Source organism: Panthera pardus, unplaced genomic scaffold, assembly GCF_024362965.1.
Source record: "Panthera pardus isolate Hobbes unplaced genomic scaffold, ASM2436296v1 HiC_scaffold_12, whole genome shotgun sequence".
In the NCBI taxonomy this organism is placed as follows: domain Eukaryota; kingdom Metazoa; phylum Chordata; class Mammalia; order Carnivora; family Felidae; genus Panthera; species Panthera pardus.
The window spans coordinates 57,670,090-57,691,587 of record NW_026526677.1 but is presented as its reverse complement, the minus strand read 5'-3'; the positions used below and the strand labels follow the sequence as shown (position 1 = coordinate 57,691,587).

Sequence of the window (21,498 nt, the reverse complement as noted above, 5' to 3'; positions counted from 1 at the left end):
CCAAAGTCCATACTTTTTCAAGTTGAACACACTGTAAAATAATGCAATTCAATAAGCTTGTACTGGGATAGTTCTCAGTCCCAGATGCTGGGCTTGGGGTCATGATGATAACAGAGATAAATCAGACACATCCCCTGCTTTCAGATTGCTACGTTAGAACTTATCAGCCTGGGAATTTTTATTTGATGAGTTACGGTAGAATGATGTTTTTTCAGACCACTATTACTTTTCTAGCTGTAGACCCATTTTTAACAAACTGAGAAAATAAGCCAAGTAGGAAATGCAGCAGCAACACTGAGACATGATTGATGGTTATTATTTGCTCATTCATACTTTCTCTTCCTCTAGAGATCCCAAAATTTCTCGCCTGCTGCTTGATGCTCAGTACCCAGTTGTTGCTGTTGACAGCTACATGCCTGTGATTAATGTGTTCTCAGGCCACCAAAATGGGAGTCTTCGCGTCTTTTTAGCCATGGGTTCTTCAGATCAGATAATGGCACTACAAAGATTAAAGAATGAAGAAGGAACACTTCCACCCTTCAGCCCTAGGCCAGCCCATTTTCTGGACCAGCCATCTATAGCATCTGTTACTATGGTAGTCACTAACCACTTGATTATTTATAAAAACCATAATCTCATTTTAAGGTATACAACATGATGTTTTGATATATGTAACACTATGAAATGGTTACCATAATGAAGCCAATTAACGTTATCAGTCACTTCACCTTGTTACCTTTTGGTGTGTGTGGTGAGCGCACGAGATCTATTGTTTTGCCAAATTTTAAGTTCCATAATCTCATTTTATCTTGCATGTTTTAGTGAAACCATTGCCCCAGATCATTATTTCATTAGTGAAAAGAAACATATTTGCACCCTAATACTTGCTGTAGATTAAAGGAATTATTTATTTTTTATGATTTAAATGTATATCTGTGTTCCTCTGAGCTTTTTGAATCTATGAAGAAACTCTAATTGGACAGCCACCTCTTAATCCTCTAATTCACTAACGGTTAATTAATTGCCTTTTAAAAAATTGGGGTGAATGTAAAACTGCATTTAAAAAGTCTTAATTAAAAAAAAGATAATCAGGGGTGCCTGGGTGGCTCAGTCGGCTGAGCATCCGACTTCGGTTCAGGTCATGATCTCACAGCTCGTGAGTTCAAGCCCCGCATCGGGCTCTGTACTGACAGCTCGGAGCCTTGGAGCCTGCTTCAGATTCTGTGTCTCCCTCTCTCTCTGCCCCTAACCTGCTCGCATTCTGTCTCTGTCTCTCTCAAAAATAAATGAACATTAAAAAAAAATTTTTTTTTGAGATAATCAAGGGGGGAAAAATGGGGGCAGAAGGTTGAGAATGATTCCAAATGTAAGCCAGCAAATCTTACTCTGTTTCTCAGCCAAATCCAGTTGGAAAGTTGTAGTGAAGTTCCTTGCTTTTCTACCAGTAAATTCTTTTTTTTTTTTTTTTTTAATTTTTTTTTTCAACGTTTTTTATTTATTTTTGGGATAGAGAGAGACAGAGCATGAACGGGGGAGGGGCAGAGAGAGAGGGAGACACAGAATCGGAAACAGGCTCCATGCTCCGAGCCATCAGCCCAGAGCCTGACGCGGGGCTCGAACTCACAGACTGCGAGATCGTGACCTGGCTGAAGTCGGACGCTTAACCGACTGCGCCACCCAGGCGCCCCTCTACCAGTAAATTCTTAAAAATAATTTGTACAGTGTTGGACAATTGAGAAAGCACATTGATACACTTTTTCATGTTTATTTCCCTAACACTACATGAGGTGAGTCATTGTCATTCTCTTTTTAAGTGATGAAACAGAATCAAAGAGGTTATGTTACTTGTCCAGGGTCACATAGCTAAGAATGAGAAAATCACTGTTCAGACACAGGCCTTCTGACTCAAAGTCCAGTCTTCATTCTACTGTGTCATGTCCTACTGTTATCTTACCTTTGGTGTCTTTACTAGCAAAGCCAAATCTCAGTTTCCACATGATTTAAGTATGTTATATTTTCTAATCTGAATGACAAATGTGATGTCTATGACAGAGAAAGAACTATTAGGAAAATGTCTATGAGTAGGTTATTGTTTATTTGTATGTTATGAACTCCAAACTTTTCTTTACTGTTTCTATTAGATACTAGTGTCTACCAATAGATAATAGTAGCTTTTTAAATTTGACAATGACATAAAAGCACAAACACAGAAAACTTATCTATAATATTCCTAAGTCTATTTTAGGTATTATATATGGCCCTCACTTTGCAGTGTAGACTCAGTTTTCATTAAATTCCATACCAAAAGTTAGAAAATGTTACTCATTATGAGCATAAAAGAACTCTCTGAAAGATTAGATATCTATAAATAAATAGTTTTTCTTCCTATACTCATGTCCCTCATCCATTTCAGCATCTACAGAACTGAATTATTACTGTAATACTGTATGGCCAAGTTAAGTAGCTGCTGAGATTGTTTTTCTTTTCTAGGGAATCAAAATGAAAGTTTTCTGTTTCCCTGAGGAAGGTTTTGGAGCAGATACTGCTGATAAATAAAGCAAAGACCTTATGCAATCTGTTCCAGATTCATGGGATTAATGGTTAGAATGTTAAACACATATACATCATACAATTTTATCTGAATCCTGAATCCCCCCTTTGAATATTCCCAGTTATCAGTTGTCTAGTGTCTGTCGAGGCTGTATAGAGTAGAAGTAAAGAGCCTTGGCTGTCGAGTCAGACTACCTGAGTTCAAACCCTTATTCCACTGTTGTTAGCTATACGTATTAAATTAACTACTACAAGTCAAAGGCTTAGTACAGTGCCTGGCTATAGTAAATAAAAAAAACATTAAATTGTTATCAGTAGTAGTTACTTTCAGTAATGGTATATTCACGACCTCCTTGACTAGTCCTTACCATTAATGAGTAGTCTTGGTGTTATTCCAACCTTCATTAAAAATAGTAAGTAAATTAATACCTGTTTGCTTCACATATGTATTTTTTATACAAGAAGATATTCTTAATGTGTCCTATTCTTAATGTACTAAGAATCAGGAGCTGGTTGAATTTTATCAAATACCTTGTTAGCATTTATTGAGATAGTCCTGTTTCTTTCCTTTATTCTATTTAATGCACTGAAACATTTATGGATTTCCTAATATTGACCTAGGCTCACAGTCTAGAGTAAATCCAGCTGGATCTGATTACAGTGAGCAGTTGTGAGACTTATACACAATGAGAATTAAGTATCTGTTTTAGTATCAGCTAATTATGACTGTTTCTTCATCTATACTCAGATTTTGTAGAGAAGCAGGAATATTCTAAGAATATTTTTTTCTTTAAAGCTCACCAGTATCTCTGTTTCATTTAATAGGCAGAGGACCAAAGAAATGGATTGATGGAGCATCACTTTGAGCTCCACGTAGAGAGTGTTAAAGGGCTAGCCCCTCTTCAGGCAACAGTCTGGGGAGAAGCAGATTGTTATGTCCAGTACTACTTTCCAGTTCAAGACTCTCAATCCAGTGTGCTAAAAGGACCTGAGTTCCTTGAAAACGGTAGGTTTAGGAGGTTAGGGTTTCTCATTCTTGTATGGTTCTTTAATTGGCTATACTTAGGATTTTTTTTTTTTTTTTCCTGAGTGAATTTTGAGTTCCTAAATGTTTCGAGTCTTACCTGGGTAGTACAGAAGATGGGCTAAGTTTTAATTTTTCCTTTCTTATGTTGTTTTTTGTAGCTTTTTATTTTGATATGATTTCAAATTTACAGAAAAGTTAACAAAAATAGTACAAAGAACTTCTATATACCCTTTACCTAGATCCCACCCATTATTTATATTTTGCCTGGTCACTCTTATCATCCATACATATACAATTGATTCTCATTATTCAAGGTAGTTACATTCTACATAACATAACAGCGTGAAACACTGAATTAGGGAATACTGAACCATTGCTCTTAGGAGAAATATGTACATATATATCTCACATAGATCATAGTTGTAAATCCTAAAACAACTTATCCTAGTAGATTCTATTTTCTTTATTTTACAAAAGAGAGAAGTGTTAAGTGACTGAGGCTGCCCCAGTAACAATAACGTGGTTGGCATTCAGACCCCATCCAACTGGCCCCAGAGCCAGATATTCTTGCACTACACTACCTACACTACCCCCTACCATTTCCATTGTCTCATCATCTCTAAGAGCTAAAACAAGAAAGCAGAGTGTCCCCTTGTTCTAGCTCAGTTGAGAATGATCAAGTCAGGTGGCTCAGATTTTTTTGGCATTCTGAGTATGTCCACATATAACTGCAAAAGCACTGCCAGTATTGATTTTAGGGTTCAAATAAGGAACTTGTATCCAGAATATATAAAGAACTCTTACAAATAATAATAAAAAGACAATCTAATTAAAAAATATTTAGAAAATCTAAATAGACATTTCTCTTAAGATATATAAATGGCGCCAATAAGCACATGAAAAGATACTCAGCATCATTAGTCATTTAGGGAATGAAAACCAAAACCACCACAGAATACCACTTCTTTTCACCAAGATGGCAATAATTTTTAAGCAAAAACAAAAACAAAAATCAAACTAACAAGTGTTGGCAAGGATGTGGAGAAATGGCAACCCTTAGACATTGTCCAGCAATGAAGGGATCTCTTTCTTCTATATTATCATGGGGCCCTTGGGGGACCATAGCTACTATGGAAATAGACCTTGATAAAAGTAACATAGAAGATACAGGTTATGGTATCAGGTGTATGATCTACTAACTCTAAGACCTTTGGATTCACTATGTAACTTCAATATGTCCTATCCTGTCTGTTAAGTAGGAATAATAATAGTTGCTTTGTTTTTCTCACAGGAGTTTTGTGAGGATAAAATTGAAATTGAATATTAGCATACTGTCTTGCTACAGATAAAGCACTAAATGTGTTGGATTATTCTGAATTGCTTTTCTTTTCCAAAGGAATCTCTTTGAAGCCTTTCAGATCTGCAACCACACTCTGTGTTCCAGATCCCATCTTTAATAGTGAGCACCATCACTCTCTCCTGTTGCCAGCTGAAGTTCCAGTGCAAAGGCTTCTGCTGAGTGTCTTCTCTGCACAGGGGCCCATGCCTGGAGGTGGAGTCCAGTTTGAAATCTGGTGCAGGTATAATGTGAAACCAGTTTTGTGCCTAGAAAGGAAGTGCACAATCATAGAGCATCCTTCCCTTGACATCGTAGTTTGAATTATAAGGAAGCTTAGCTTGAATTATAAGGAAGCTAAGCAATCCTTTCTACCCTATTTTATATTACCTGGCTTATTAGTGACTCTTCTCCAGATTTTACTTAAATCTGCTACATTATTAGGCTCTTGAGAGCAGTTGTATCTCATGCTTCTAACCACTTGTTACATTTGGAAGTGAAGTTCTATCAGTTTTACCTCCTACTGCTCTTAAATATTTAGTCACTTGTTTTCTTATTACTGCCCTATTTAGTTCAGGCCCTCATCATATCATGCCTAATTTACTGATAGCCTCCTTACTGGTCTCCCCGCCTCTAAACTCATTTCTTATAATCTGGTCTTCCCACCACCAAAAGAGTAGTCTTTGTAAAATTTAAATCCATTCATGTAACAGACTTGACATGAATACACAGGCTCAGCCTCTTTTGCATCCCTGCGCCCAAGAAGTGACAAAGAGAGTATAGATTCAAAATAAGAAACAGCATCAACAGAACTAGGGCAGAGTACCATATACTTGCCAGAAACTTTTCCTAAAAACAGTCAGGTGAATTTAAGTTTCATTTAAAACTGATACAAGAATGGAATGTTTTGGAACTAGAGGGTATTATGCTAAACGAAATTAGAGAAAGACAAATATCATATGACTTCATTCATATGAGGACTTTAAGACACAAAACAGATGAACATAAGGGAAGGGAAGCAAAAATAATATAAAAACAGGGAGGGTGACAAAACATAAAAGACTTTAAAAAAAATTTTTTTTAATGTTTTATTTATTTTTGAGAGAGGAGAGACAGAGCATGAGCAGGGAAGGGACAGATAGAGAGGGAGTCACAGAATCTGAAGCAGGCTCCAGGCTTTGAGCTGTCAGCATGGATCCTGACGCGGGGCTGGGACCCACAAACTGTGAGATCATGACCTGAGCTGAAATCGGACACCTAACTGACTGAGCCATCCAGGCGCCCCCATAAGAGACTCTTAAATATGGAGAACAGACAGAGGGTTACTGGAGGGGTTGTTGGAGGAGGGGATGGGCTAAATGGGTAAGGGGCATTAAGGAATCTACTCCTGAAATCACTGTTGCACTATATGCTAACTAACTTGGATGTAAATTTAAAAAAAAAAAAAAAAAAAAAAAAAGAATGGAATGTTTTGACAAGAGATGGAAGTACAGTAGATACTAATGGATGCTTTAAATTTGAGGGACTTAGGCCTGAAGCCATAGAAGAGATTGGTACTGCTCCATTTGGAACCACTTTCACTGGCACCAGGGTGTATGTTCGTAAAAGTGGCTACTCCCAGCAGTCTAAGTCAGATGCAGATATCCAAACAGAAAGCTTGTGGGAAGCTGGCCTTTGTTCTGAACATAGAGTATAATTTATGAAGCACTTCCTCCACATGATGGGCAATAAATCCAGTCAGATTGGACCACAGCTGTATACCACAAATACAGAGCAATCAGGCTCCAAAGATAACTCGATACCGAAAGCTGATCTCTTGGGCAAATTGAATAATTTATCCACCTAATTCTTCCAACAACAGCTTGTGCTTGTGTGGCTTACAGATACTATTATCCTAACGTGAGAGACCAGATGGTTGCCAGAGGAACCTTGCCATTATCGAGGATCTGTGCCATGGTAACCATGCAGCACCATGAGGATGTGGGAATACAGACCTTTAATCTCCCTTTAACTCCCAGGCTTGAGAACAGGAAGGAACTGAGGAACCAGTCATCAGGTAATTGAAGACTGGTTTGCCCTTCCCTTTTGAAGTCAGTACATGTAAATATCCCTTTTCTCTATAAGTAGTGACTATTCATATTGTGTGAGACCCTTTTAAGAATCTGATGAAAACCATGATCTACCTTCTCTTAGAAAAATGAATATATAAGTGTATTGTATGCAAATTTTGCCTATAGTTTAAAAAATTCACATTTGCAGGGACTCTATTGTTTGTCTCATTTCACCTTTAACTTCAGCAAGCATTTAAGAAGCCTCACAGCATAAATCCTAAGTGTTGTGTAGGCGTATTCAGAGAATTAGTATTCCAAGGCAACATGAGCAGATGTGGGATTGGTGGAATACAGTTAGCATGAACTGGGAATTCACTGTAAGGATGGAAGAGGTTAGGATTTAAAGTTGGAAAAGATTAATTAGAATTTAGACTTTTGAATTACATCCTAATTGCTTCATTAGGATGACCTGCCCTCCAAGTATGTCATCAGATAACTAGAATTAGCCTTCTAAATCAAGTTACTATGTTTGCTGGAGAGTATTCCACAACAGGAGGTTTTTATCTTGCCATGGTTAAGATTGAGTTGTTCCTCCTGTCACTGATCAGCTTGTTCTGTTGTTTCTTTTTTTTTTAACATATTTTATTTATTTTTATATTATTAGTATTTTTAATTTTTTAAATGCTTTATTTATTTTGAGAGAGAGAGAGAGACAGAGTGTGAGTGGTGGAGGGGCAGAGAGAGAGGGAGACACAGAATCCGCAGCAGGCTCCAGCCTCTGAGCTGTCAGCACAGAGCCCGACATGGGGCTTAAACCCACAAATTGTGAGATTATGACCTGAGCCAAAGTTAGATGCTCCACCAACTTAGCCACCCAGGCTCCCCTTTTATTATTATTTTTTTTAATGTTTATTTTTTAGAGAGAGAGAGAGCACACATGCATGCACAAGTGAGGGAGGGGCAGAAAGAGAGGGAGAGAGAGAGTCCAAGGCAGGCTCCACGCTCCCAGCATGGAGACCCACACAGAGCTCAAACTCACAAACCATGAGATCATGACCTGAACCAAAATCAGATGCTTAACCGACTGAGCCACCCAGGCACCCCTGTTCTCTTGTAAAACTTTCTCTGAAATGTACGAAGGTAGAATTTTTGTAAAAGGATGGCATGTAAAGGATGTTTCAGGTGGTGGTGGTACAAAGGTGACAGAAGTGTAAGTGTGGAAAAGTTTAAAAACGAAGAAAGGCTGGAGTCCATCTCAATTCTATAAGGATAACTGGAAGTTTAAAAAATCTGGAATTAAGTTCTGCCTCTGATAGTTGTGTGATCTTGACAAGCAGTTCAGTCTCTGAGCCATAGTTTCTTGGATGTGAAATGAAAATAGTAACTTTTGTTCTACCTTTATTAATCTTAAAGTATAATAATATAAAATGATTCTGGCTATGGACATATTATCTCACTGCTCATGCCCCTTATTGTTCATTAGGATTGTAGGCAATCCTAATGATTGTCTACCAAACCCCAAGTCTGACCAGGACTTGGGGTTTGGTAGAAGAGACACTGTGCCAACTAACTTTTCTTTTTTCCTTTTGTCCTCAATCTTAAGGTTTACTGGATGTGGGCCTAAAATACAGGCGTACTCCAAGAACAGCAGAGGGAGTTCTTGCTGCCCGAGCTGTCTCTATTTCAGTTGAGATAATCAGAGCCTGTGGTCTGCAAGCAGCAGCCAAGTAAGTCCACCTCATGTTTTTTCATTGCAGTCCACACAGTATATGATGCTCATATATGTAAAACTTCATTTGTACGATTTCCAGTTCAGTAAGCACTTTATTTTTTTCTTTCTCTCTTAAGAAAGCATGTAAGAGTAAAAATGAGTAAATCACTTGCAAACTTTACTGTTATTAGCAACTTAGGTCCTTGACTTTGGTCAACAATCTTGGAGCACCTGGCTGCCTCAATTAGAAGAGCATGTGACTCTTGATCTTGGGGTCATGACTTGGAGCCCCACGTTGGGTGTGGAGATGACTTAAAAATAAAATCTTAAAAAAATTAAAAAATTTTAAAAATTAAAAAATAAATAAAAACCACAAACTTATCCTCTACCCGACTTGATCACTTATTTGTGGTCATATCCTACACCCTTAAACCAGGCCAGGGCCAATGATTCTTCTATAATCTCCTATCCAGTCTCTGAGTATCACCTCCCATTTTTCTAGTTTGTTCCCCTTCAGTCTGTTTGCAATACAGAAACCTCTGTATTGTGATCCTCTGAAAACTTAAGTCAGACCTTGACACACCTCTGCTTAAAACCCATCAGTGACTTTTCATCTCGTACAAACTACTTAAATGTCTATAAGACCCAACTTGATCTGGCTCCTTATTATTTTTATGACTTCATCTCCTCCTGTTCATCTCCCCTCTGTTTACTGTCCTCCAAACACTGACTTTATTGTTTCTGAACACACCAAGCTCATTTCCCTCTCAGGGATTTTGTCTTGCTGTTTTTTCTGCCTGGAGCACTGTTTCTAAATATAAACAGCATGGCCTTCTCTTATCTCCTTCAGGCCTTTGTTCATACTTCTCTCTACCTTGAGTGTTTTTATTCCTTTTGTCCACTAAACAAACTCCTATTTTCTTTGACTTTGCAGCTTCTTTGCAGCCTTCCTATATGTCTTCCTACACGTAGACAGAATTGGTGCTTTGTCCTTGTCTTTTAGCACCTTGGTTGCAGTTATTTGTTATTTGAATATTCTTTTCAGTTATTGGTATACATGAGTTTTCTCCAGTAGGCTGTGAGTTCTTATAATCACTGCTCAAACTCCTCTGTGCCCCCTGCCACCACATAGCATAATTCTAGCGCATATAAAAGGTACCCACTAAGAAAGAGAACTAAGTCATACTTCTACTGTAGGCTAGTTCACTTTGGACACAAGTTCAAGAAAGAAGGCAAGTGTTCCCTTTTTTCCCTTGCTGTAACTTAGAGTCAGATCATTTGCCTTTAACTTTGCACTCTGTAACTAACAAATTCAATTACTGCCATGCGAGATCTGACACTGAAGCAACTGGTAAAATGTTCAGCCTGGTTAATATTTTCCATCACTGAATTCTCCAAATGGATTTCCAGTAATTGCTTGAGAACATTTAGTGTCAGTGATACCAAGGCAGTTTTTTAACCATGCCATTCCTTCACATTAAAACTTTTGTGATGGTTTTCTATCGTCAGTAGCAGTGGTCTTCTAATTTTAATTGTGCATTCCTACTAACAGAAAAATAAGGGGCGCCTGGGTGACTCAGTCGGTTAAGTGTCTAACTCTTGATTTCGATTCGGGTCATGATCTCATGGATTGTAAGTTCAAGCCCCACATTGGTCTCTGCACTGACAGTGTGGAACCTGCTTAGGATTCTCCCTCTCCTTCTCTCTCTGCCCCTCCCCCACTTGCGCATACGCACACACACGCTCACTCTCTGTCAAAATGAATAAACTTTAAAAAAAATAAATAAATAAAAGTTTCACATACCTAGCATACCCTCTGAATATCTGGTACTTATTCATGTATAAATCAGCTTCATGTGCTACTATATTATACGTTATAAAATCTACAACAGCATATATAAAACTTTAACATATATGATAACAAATATAGAAGTGGTAATATTTTCTTCCTACACCCAAGTAGGTTATCCTATATATAAACCCCCTAGGTTGTACACACTTGACTTTAGAGACTACTGGTTCCCAAGATAAACTCTAACCTGCTCAACTTGGCATTCCAAGCCCTTCTTAATCTGAGTCTTGAAAAAGAATAGGAGTTGTCAAAATACCCAAGAGAGCTGAAAACTATTCTGTTCAAAGAGAAGAACATGTGCAAAGGCATGGAGGCATGAAATTTGTGTGTATGGAATACCTGTTCTGTGTAAGACCCAGCCAAGGTCAGAATTTGTAAATATAGCGTTAACTAATATTTAACTGGCAGAGAAGGACTTAGAGTTTAGATAGTCAGTAGATCTTGGAGAGACTGCATAATAGATAAGAAACTCAGTAGTCCCTCTTTCTGGGGATCATGGGGAAACTCAAATCAGATGGCAGGCAGTTTGCTGTAAATCCTGCATTTGGTTTGTGTCACCGTTTCAAGAAGGAACGGTAAGAAGCCAGGCCAATTCTAACACTACATTTTCTGATAGTTTGGGACAGTTCTGTGACAAACACAATATAATGGAAACAAATTGCACTAGAAACGGGAGCCACCCCCATCTCCCACTAGCTGTGCATGATCTTGGGGTAGTTTCTTCACCTCTCTGGGTCTTTTTCTTCCTCTGAAAAATGGAAATTATGAATACTTCTCCTGATTTTATAAGGATCAGTGTAAGAATTAACAAATATGAAGTAACTTTATAAACTACCAACTACTATTCAAATAATTAGTTCCATTTGTATAGATAGTTTGTATAAATAATGTTACCTTTATTAGCCGGTGGAATATAGTAAAATCAGAAATAAGTTTTACATTGCATCTTATTGAAGAAAGGAATTCTTGGTATCCAGATAGCAGGTGCTCTGAAGTCAGCCTTCTCTCATCAAGAGAAAGCAACCCTCATCTGAAGTGCCAGTGGTCTCCCTGAAAATACATTTTCAATGTCTGTGTAAACAGACCCCTTCTTTCTTTTTCACTTGAGTCTTTTAATTAACCTGATCTTTGAGGATGAGTAGAAACTTCCATGAACATAAATGTGTTCATTGATTTGCTGGTGAAGTACTAGCAAAAAGATAATTGGACCAAAGGAAAAGCAATCACAGTCTAGATATAGACATAGATATATACATATATTTATAGTCACTTGATTGACAGAGATCTTGCTGCACTAGTTTTTAAGTTCCACAAGGGTAAGAAATTATAGCTCTTTCACTCCTATATGTATCTAGCTCTGAGCCCAGTGCATGACACACAGAGAAGATGGTCAGGAAATAATTATTGAATGAATTAATTCAGAATAGCTTTGGGCGCAAACCTTTCTTTCTTATCAATGCTATGTCTGAGAGTTTCCTGTTAAGAGCCCTTTCATTGCCCATAACAGGTTCTCTGCTTTGTATGTATTATCTAGTGTAATTTTTACGACACTCCTTGAACATTTTATCTTTGTTTTTTTAGCCATTACTGGCATTTGATCTATTTCCCTCTCATGTTTCCTATACCTAATATATACTTCAGAGTCTGCTGTTGTATAGACATACACCAGTCTCCCATTAATGATTTTAGGTTACTTAATTTCATAAGAAATGAAAATATAATAAGCATATAATTATACATACGTCTTTAGTATTTGTATCCTTATGCTATCCTCATTTTAGCAAAGAGGACAATGAAACTTCAAAGAGTTGAATAACTTGTCCAAGGTCACACATTTAATTAAATGATAGAGCCAAGATTCAAGCTCCAAGTTACTACCCTCTACCAATGTACACCAAGTACAGTAAAGAAGGAACACCTCTAACTCTTCTTTGGGGCTGTCAGAAAATGCTTCAAAAAGAGGTGACCTCTTTGCCTAAATGTCAATTTTATACCCTTGGGGAAGTTGGGGCAAAGGAGTTTTCCTCATACTATACCCACACACTAAAGACTTGACTGCTCTTTATGAGTGTTAGTTAAAGATGGATAGATTCTGTCTGTACATGTGGAACATATGTACTAAGAAAGAGAAGAGCAACCCCAGAGACATCTGGGAACTGACCTGGCAATCATAGCTGGACTGGGTGTTTTCTTGCTGAGCATATATAATCTCATGGAACACCAGCATCAGACAAAGCTGCTTTGCAACCATGATGAGATGAGACAAAAATAAAATTATTCCATAATCTTGTCTAGGAACAAACCAAAACAAGGTCATTATGAAATCACAAAAATACCCAACATCACCCCCATCCTGGCTACAATGAGTGACTGACTGCTGCTGCTTTACCAATCCTAACCTTAGCCTCATTCTAGTTTTAATGTTTATTTGTTTTTAAGAGAGAGAGCACAAGGAGGGGAGGAGCAGAGAGAGAGGGAGACAGCATCTGTAACAGGCTCCAGACATTGAGCTGTCAGCACAGGGCCCGACGCAAGGCTCCAACTCGGGAACGGTGAAATCATGACCTAGGCCAAAGTTGGACGCTTTAACCGAATGAGCCACCCATGTGCCCCTAGTCTTCCCTCCTAGATAAGATTCATTAGAACAACTATCAAGAGCAAAGCTCCACTTCCAGGAACGTCTAAATCAACTAACAGGAGTCTAGTGCTAGTAGTCCTTTCTGATACTTTCTTACTAAAATTCCCCATGATTTCCCTTGGTGTATGTTCTTTCTCAGTGTAATGAGCAGTAAAGCCAAGTTGTTCAACTACTGTTGCTGCCTGCTAGTCTTTGGCTGAAGGTCAGTGACAGTAAAATGGAGTGTCCCTGGAGAGTGTAACTCTGGTAGACAGATGAATATTGTCTTCCCCCACCTCATACACATACATTATGATATTTAAATAATTAAGAAAGCACACTGTGGCTCTGCCCAAAGCCTAGACAGGAAATATCTGGTGGGTTAGTGTTCTTGGTGGCCTCATGGAGATGGTGGAGATGTTTTCTAGGCAGTCCAGCTGAGTTATGTTACTACCTTCTCATTGCCATCCTTCTCCCTTTACAGGGCTTTGGCTGAGTTGGAACCCGCTCTACAGTTCAGTGCCACAGTTGGGGTCAATGCCTTTGTCACCACTCATCTCTCCTTCCTGCCCAAGGGAGAACAGCGCCGAACCCGCCCTGTAGCTTGTTCCTTCTGCCCTGAGTTCTCCCATCATGTTGAATTTTCATGTAATTTGGTGACTCAGCACTGTAGTGGAGAGGCCTGTTTCCTGGCAGAGCTGTTGGAGTTTGCAGAGGTCACCTTTGCTATTTATCATGAAGATACCAAGTCAGGTGAGCACCAAATGACCCATCACAACCAGAATTAAAAGGGGTGCAGTTTGGGGATATCTGTGTAGCTCAGTCAGCTAAGCATCTGACTGTTGCTATCAGCTCAGGCCATGATCTCACATTTTGTGATACTGAGCCTTGTATCAGGATTCTGCTGGGGATCCTCTCTCTCCCTCTCTGCCTCCTTTCCATGCACGTGCCCTCTCAAAATAAATAAATAAACATTTAAATAATAATAATAAAAAAATAAAAGGGGCTCTGCTTTGAATGATATAGCCTCTCCTAGGAAATACATGTTGAAGTGTTTAGCCCTTTGGTCAGTAGAGCATTAAATAATTTCTCTTTTTGTTTGATTTAACAGCCACTGATATAACCAGTATTCAGTCAATCAGAGATTATCTGCTTGGAGTAGTAAAGGTTCCTACAAAAGAGCTGCTGGTCAAAAGATCTGGTAAGGATTCTGGATTATCACTTTCTAATCCTACCCCCTCCCCCCATTTGCTTTCCTACAAGAGATCTTGCATGGCTCCCTGCAAGATATGCAAAAGAAAACATGACCCATAATACATGCTTTTGAATTCTCCCAGGTACCTCAGAAGTTTTCTGGTAAGTATTTTAAGTCCTCTCCTAATCATTTCAGAAGTCTTCTAACAAAGCAAAGTAGCTCAAAACTTTGTACTGTCATCTTACTCTAGGAAAGCTGATGATGATGATGTTGATGATGATGATGATGATGATGGTGGTGGTAATACTACAAATAATAAATATGGTGATACCCATTATATTATATAGCATTTTGTGAAATATTTTCTCAGATACTGTGTGAGCCTCATTATAACCCTGCTTGGTGGGGATACAGGATCTTACTATTTTTATCTTACAAATGAGGAAATTTAGGCTCACAAAATTTAAATGATTTGCCAAAACTGCACAACTAGTGAGTGGCAGTACTGAAAATCAAATCCAGGTTTACCCATTCTTGTTCATTGTACCCCCCCTCTCTCACTGAAGAAAGAATAAAGAGCTAAAGGCCCAAAAGAAGACAGCCTCCAAGGCCGTCTGGAAATAATGGTCCTATTCTACTTACTGCTAGCTCAGTGACCTAGACCTTTCTGAGCCTCAATTTTCTTATCTCATGAATGGAGACAGTTAATTCCAACAAGTCTACAAAGTAGGGGCTGGTGAAAATAGGGTATATAAAGAACCTGACGTATAGTGGACATTCAGTAAATGTCACCTTTCCTTCTCTTGCCCATCTTCCTTCCTACGATTTTGTAATCTACTTTCCAGAATTGTGTCATACATCTCCCAAGTTTAATTGTGAATTAAAATTTGAGCAATACTCTAATAAACAAGTACTCTCTATGTGCCTACCAGAGAGAAGTCTGTACAACTTGGTATATAGGGTTTCTCACTTATGTCATTTATTTATACAATGTGGTAATTAGGAGAATTTGGGCAGGTCTCTGAGCTTCCATTTTCTCATCTGTAAAATAGGGATTATTATCCCAGTTAGCCCTCAGAACTTCACAGCATTATCAGGAAAAGTAAATGAAGTGGTATTTATGAAGCCCTAAGAGTATATCTGACACCCAGTAGATACTCAGTAAAGAATAACTATTATTATTTTGAAATCTAGTGCCTGGTCCCTGGTGTATGTTCACCAAGTAGCAGTTCCTTCAGTGGAAGACCTAGGACTAGGTCTTTTCTACGGTATTGATAGCACCTTCATAACATTTCACTAAATGATGTATATGTGTTTTAATAGGGATGGCTGAATGAATAGGGACGTAGGCAAGTTTTATTTTCTCTCATTGTATTCCTCCTCTTCTCCATCCCTCGTGTAGCAAAATACTGAATTATACATTTTTAGATTCAGGAGGACTTTTAGAGGCCTAATATCCTCATTTGGCTGATGAGAAAACTGAGGGTTGGAGAAGTGAATTGGTGCCATGGATCATATGAGGCAGGGTTTTGGTGGAGGGGGGTTGTTTTTTGTTTGTTTGTTTTTGTTATTTCTGTTGTTGATGTCTCTTAATATTTTCTTTTTTTAATTTACATCCAAGTTAGTTAGCATATAGTGCAATAATGATTTTAGGAGTAGATTCCAGTGATTCATCCCCTTTGTATAACACCCAGTGCTCATCCCAACAAGTGTCTTCCTTAATGCTCCTTACCCATTTAGCCCATCCCCCCACCCACAACCCTTCCAGCAACCCTCAGTTTGTTCTCTATATTTAAGAATCTCTTATGTTTTGTCCCCCTCCTTGTTTTTATATTATTTTTGCTTCCCTTCCTTTATGTTCATCAGTCTTGTATCTTAAATTCCTCATCGGACTGAAGTCATATGATACTTGTCTTCTCTAATTTTGCTTAGCATAATACGCTCTAGTTCTAGCCACGTAGTTGCAAATGGCAAGATTTCATTCTTTTTGATTGCTGAGTAATACTCCATTGTATGTATATGTGTGTGTGTATGTATATATATGTATATATATACCACATCATCTTTATCATTCATGTGTCAGTGGACATTTGGGCTCTTTCCATACTTTCAATATTGTTGATAGCACTGCTATAAACATTACAATGCATGTGCCCCTTTGAAACAGCACTCCTGTATTCCTTGGATAAATACCTAGTAGTGCAATTGCTGGGTTGTAGGGTAGTTCTATTTCTAATTTTTTGAGGAACCTCCATACTGTTTTCCAGAGTGGCTGCACCAGTTTGCATTCCCACGAGCAGTGCAAAAGAGATCCTCTTTCTCCACATCCTTGCCAACATCTGTTGTTGCTTGAGTTGTTAATGTTAGCCATTCTGACAGGTGTAAGGTGGTATCTCATTGTGGTTTTGATTTGTATTTCCCTGATGGTGAGGGATGTGGAGCATGTTTTCATGTGTCAGTTGGCCATCTGGATGTCTTCTTTGGAGAAGTGTCTATTCATGTCTTTTGCCCATTTCTTCACTGGATTATTTGGTTTTTTTGGGTGTTGAGTTTGATACGTTCTTTATAGATTTTGGATACTAACACTGTATCTGATATGTCATTTGCAAATATCTTTTCCCATTCCTTCGGTTGCCTTTTATTTTTGCTGACTGTTTCCTTCACTGTGCAGAAGCTTTTTATTTTGATGAGGCCTCTATAGTTCGTTTTTGCTTTTGTTTCCCTTGCCTCCGGAGACATGTTGAGAAAGAAGTTGCTGTGGCTGAGGTCAAAGAGGCTTTTGCCTGCTTTCTCCTCTAGGGTTTTGATGGCTTCCTGTCTTACATTTGAGCTTATTTTTGTGTATGGTGTAAGAAAGTGGTCTAGATTCATTTTTCTGCCTGTCGCTGTCCAGTTTTCCCAGCACCATTTGCTAAAGAGACTGTCTTTATTCCATTGGATATTCTTTCCTGCTTTGTCAAAGATTAGTTGTTCATATGTTTGTGGATCCATTTCTGAGTTCTCTGTTCTGTTCCATTGATCTGAGTATCTGTTTTTGTGACAGTAGCATACTTTGTAATACGTTTTGAAATCTGGGATTGTGATGCCTGCAGCCTTAGTTTTCTTTTTCAAGATTGCTTTGGCTATTTGGGGTCTTTTCTGGTTCCATACAAATTTTAGGATTGTTTGTTCTAGCTCTGTGAATAATGCTGGTGTTACTTTGATAGGGATAGCATTGAATATGTAGACTGCTTTGGGTAGTATCAACATTTTAACAATATTCTTTCAGTTCATGAACATGGACTGTCTTTCCATTTCTTTGTGTTATCTTCAGTTTATTTCATCAGTATTTTAGTTTTCAGAGTACAGGTCATTCACCTCTTTGGTTAGGTTTTTTCGTAGGTATCTTATGCTAGGTATTTTTGGTGCAATTATAATTAGGATTGTTTTCTTAATTTCTCTTTCTGCTGCTTCATTACTGGTGTATTAAAATACAATAGATTTTATACATTTATCCTGTATCCTACAAACCTATGGAATTAGTTTATTAGCTCTAACAGTTTTTTGGTGGAGTCTTTCTGGTTTTCTAATGTATAGTATCATGTCATCTACAAATAGTGAAAATTTTCCTTCTTCTTTAGCAATTTGGATGTGTTTTATTCCTTTTTGTTGTGTACTTGTCATGGCTAGGACTTCCAGTACTATGTTGAATAAAAGTGGTGAGAGTGGACATCCTTGTCTTGTTCCTGACCTTAGGGGAAAAGCTCTCAGTTTTTACCCCAGTAAGGATGATGTTAGCTGAGGGCTTTTCTAAGTGACCTTTATTATGTTGAATTATGTTCCTTGTAAAGGTACTTTGTTGAGGGTTTATCATGAATGGATGTTGTACTTTATCACATGATTTTTTCTGCACCTATTGATAGGATTATATGGTTCTTAGCCTTTCTGTTATTGATATGATGTATCACACTGATTGATTTACAGATATTGAACCACTCTTGAAAACCAGGAATAAATCCCACTTGATGGTGGTGAATGATTTTTTTCTAATGTACTCTTGGATTCAGTTTGCTAGAATTTTTGAAGATTTTTGTATCTGTATTCATCAGGGATATTGGCCTGTAGTTTTCTTTTTATTGTGGTGCCTTTATCAGGTTTTGGTATCAGGGTAATGCTGGCCTCACAGAATAAATTTGGAAGTTTTCCTTCCTCTTCTATTTTTTGGATTAGTTTGAGAAGAATATTATTAACTCTTCTTTAAATGTTTGGTAGAATTCACCTGGAAGCCATCTGGTCCTGGACTTTGGTTTGTTGGGAGTTTTTTGATTACTGATTCAGTTTCTTCACTGGTTATCAGTCTCTTCATATTTTCCATTTCTTTCTCAGTTTTGGTCATTTATATGTTTCTAAGAATATATCCATTTCTAGGTTATCTAATTTGTTGATATATAGCTTTTCATGATATTCTCAAAATTGTATTTCTGTGGTGTTAGTTGTTATTATCTCTGTATTGTATTTATTTGAGTTCCCTTTTTTTTCTTGATCAGTTTGGCTAGAGGTTTATCAATTTTGTTGATTTTTTTTCAAAGAACTAGCTCCTGGTTTCATTGTTCTTTCTCTCTCTTTTTTTTTTTTTTTTTTTTTTTTGTTTTCAATATCATTTATTTCTCTTCTAATCTTTGTTCTTTCCTTTTACTGATTTTAGATTTTCTTTATTGTTATTTTTCTAGCTCCTTTAGGTGTGAGGGTAAGTTGTTTATTTGAGATTTTTTTCTTACTTCATGAGGTAGCCCTCATTTGCTATAAACTTCCCTCTTAGAACTGCTTTTGCTGCATCCCAAGATTTCGGACCATTGTGTTTTCATTTTCATTTGTTTCCGTGTACTTTTTTATTTCTTCTTTTATTTTCTAGCTGAACCCTTCATTGTTTATTAACACTTCATGTTGTTTAACCTGCATATATTTGTACTCTTTGTAGATTTTTTTCTTGTGGTTGACTTCTAGTTTCATAAGTTGTGGTCAGAAAAGATGCATAGTATGACTTCCATCTTCTTGAATTTGTTGAGACTTGTTTTGTGGGTTAATATGTGATCTGTTCTGGAGAATGTTCTGTGTGTACTTGAAAAGAATGTGTGTTCTGCTGTTTTAGGATGGAATGTTCTGAATATATCTGTTAAATCCATCTGTTCCAGTGGGTCATTCAAAGCCACTGTTTCCTTATTGATTTTCTGTTTAGATGATCTATCCCTTGATGTAAGTAAGGTGTTAAAGTCTGCTAGTATTATTGTATTATTACCGATTGTTTCCTTTAAGTCTGATATTAACTGTTTTATGTATTTGGATCCATAAATATTTTTTAATGTTTATTTATTTATTTTGAGAGAGAGGGAAAGAAAGCACACATGAGCAAGGGAGGGGCAGAGAGAGAGAGAAGGAGAGACAGACTCCCAAGCAGACTCCACGCTTAGCGTGGAGCCTGACACAGGGCTCAATCTCAACAAACTGTGAGATCATGACCTGAGCCTAAATGAAGAGTTGGGTGCTTAACCAACCTAGCCATCCAGGTGCCTCTGGGTACATAAATATTTATACTTGTTATATCTTCTTGTTGGATTGTCCCCTTTATTATTATATGGTGTCCTTCGTTGTCTCTTGTTACAGTTTGTTTTAAAGTCTATTTTATCTCATATAAGTATTGCTACTCTGGCTTTCTTTTGATATCCATTTGCCTTATAGATGTTTCTCCATCCCCTCACTCCATCACCTCAATCTGCAGGTGTCTTTAGGTTTAATGTGAGTCTCTTGTAGGCAGTATACAGATGAGTCTTGTTTTTTTATCTATTCTATTACCCTGTGTATTTTGATTGGAATGTTTAGTCTATTTACATTGAAAATAATTATGATAGATGTGTATTTATTGTCATTTTATTATTTGTTTTATGGTTGTTTCTGAAGATTTCCTCTGATCCTATCTTTCTCTCTTTCATGGTTGATGATTTTCCTTAATGATATATTTGGATTTCTTTCTGTTTATTCTTTGCATATTTATTAGTGGTTTTTGATATATGGTTACCATTAGGTTTTCATATCACCTCTTCTGCATATAGCAGTCTATCTTAAGTTGATGGTCATTTAAGTTTGAACCCATTGTTGACTCCTCTCTTCTGCACATTTTAGGTATATGTTGTTATATTTTATATCCTTTTAATTTATGAGTTCTTTGACTGATTTTTTACAGAAACATCCATTTTTATGGCTCTTGTGTTTCCTACCTTTATACTGTCACTTTTGGTTTCTTCTTTCCTCAAAGAGTCCCCTTTAATATTTCTTACAGAACTGGTTTAGCGGTTATGAACTCCTTTAGTTTTAGTTTGGGAAACTCTTCATATCTCCTTGTGTTATGAATGATAGCCTTGCTGGATAGAGTATTCTTGGCTGCAGAGTTTTCCCCTCAGCACTTGAATATATTGTGCCACTCCCTCTGGCTTGGAAAGTTTCTGCTGAAAAATCCTGTTAGCCTTATGGGTTTTTCCTTGTAAGTTACTGTCTTCTTTTGTCTTAATGCTTTAAAATTTTTTTCTTTATCACTATATTTTGCCAATTTAATTCCAATATGTCTTAGTGTGAGTTTGCTTATGTTGATTTTGTTGGGAGTTCTCTGTGCCTCCTGGATCTGGATATCTATTTTCTTCCCCAGATTTACAGAAGTTTTCAGCCATTATTTCTTCAAATAAATTTTCGCCCCCCCCCCCTTCTCTCTTATTATCCTGGGACTTCCGTAATATGAATGCTACTACATTTGATGGAGTCACTGAGTTCCCTAAGTCTGTTCTCACTTTGCATAATTCTTTTTTCCTCTGTTTTGTTCAGTTTTATTTCTTTCCATTATTCTCTCTTCTGGGTCATAAATTTGTTCCTCCACTTCTTGAGCTTCTGCTATGTTTTTATCTTTGTGTTAAGGAAGGTCTCACTCATGTGTTCCACTCTTTTCTCGACTCCAGTGAGTATTTTTATGACCATTACTATATATTCTCTATCAGGAATGTTATTTATATCTGTCTCACTTAGATCTCCAGCCATGGCCTTGTCCTGTTCTTTCATTTGGGATAAATTTCTCTGTCTTCTCATTTTGTCTAAGTCACTGTGCCTGTTTCTGTGTGTTGGGAAAGTCAGCCACATC

The 21,498-nt window shown here is 37.5% G+C and overlaps 1 protein-coding gene across 6 annotated transcripts in view; it reads left to right on the top strand.

Moving 5' to 3' along the window:
- C2CD3 (C2 domain containing 3 centriole elongation regulator) overlaps positions 1-21,498 on the top strand; it is a 144,331-nt gene that overhangs the window by 60,260 nt on the left and 62,573 nt on the right. For all 6 annotated transcript variants that reach the window (XM_053900079.1, XM_019449792.2, XM_053900080.1 and 3 more), the window contains 7 exons: positions 349-595; positions 3,376-3,556; positions 4,974-5,157; positions 6,797-6,969; positions 8,568-8,691; positions 13,629-13,897; positions 14,256-14,345. In XM_053900079.1, coding sequence (XP_053756054.1) covers positions 349-595; positions 3,376-3,556; positions 4,974-5,157; positions 6,797-6,969; positions 8,568-8,691; positions 13,629-13,897; positions 14,256-14,345 — 1,268 coding nt within the window. The remainder of the gene's footprint in view (positions 1-348; positions 596-3,375; positions 3,557-4,973; positions 5,158-6,796; positions 6,970-8,567; positions 8,692-13,628; positions 13,898-14,255; positions 14,346-21,498) is intronic.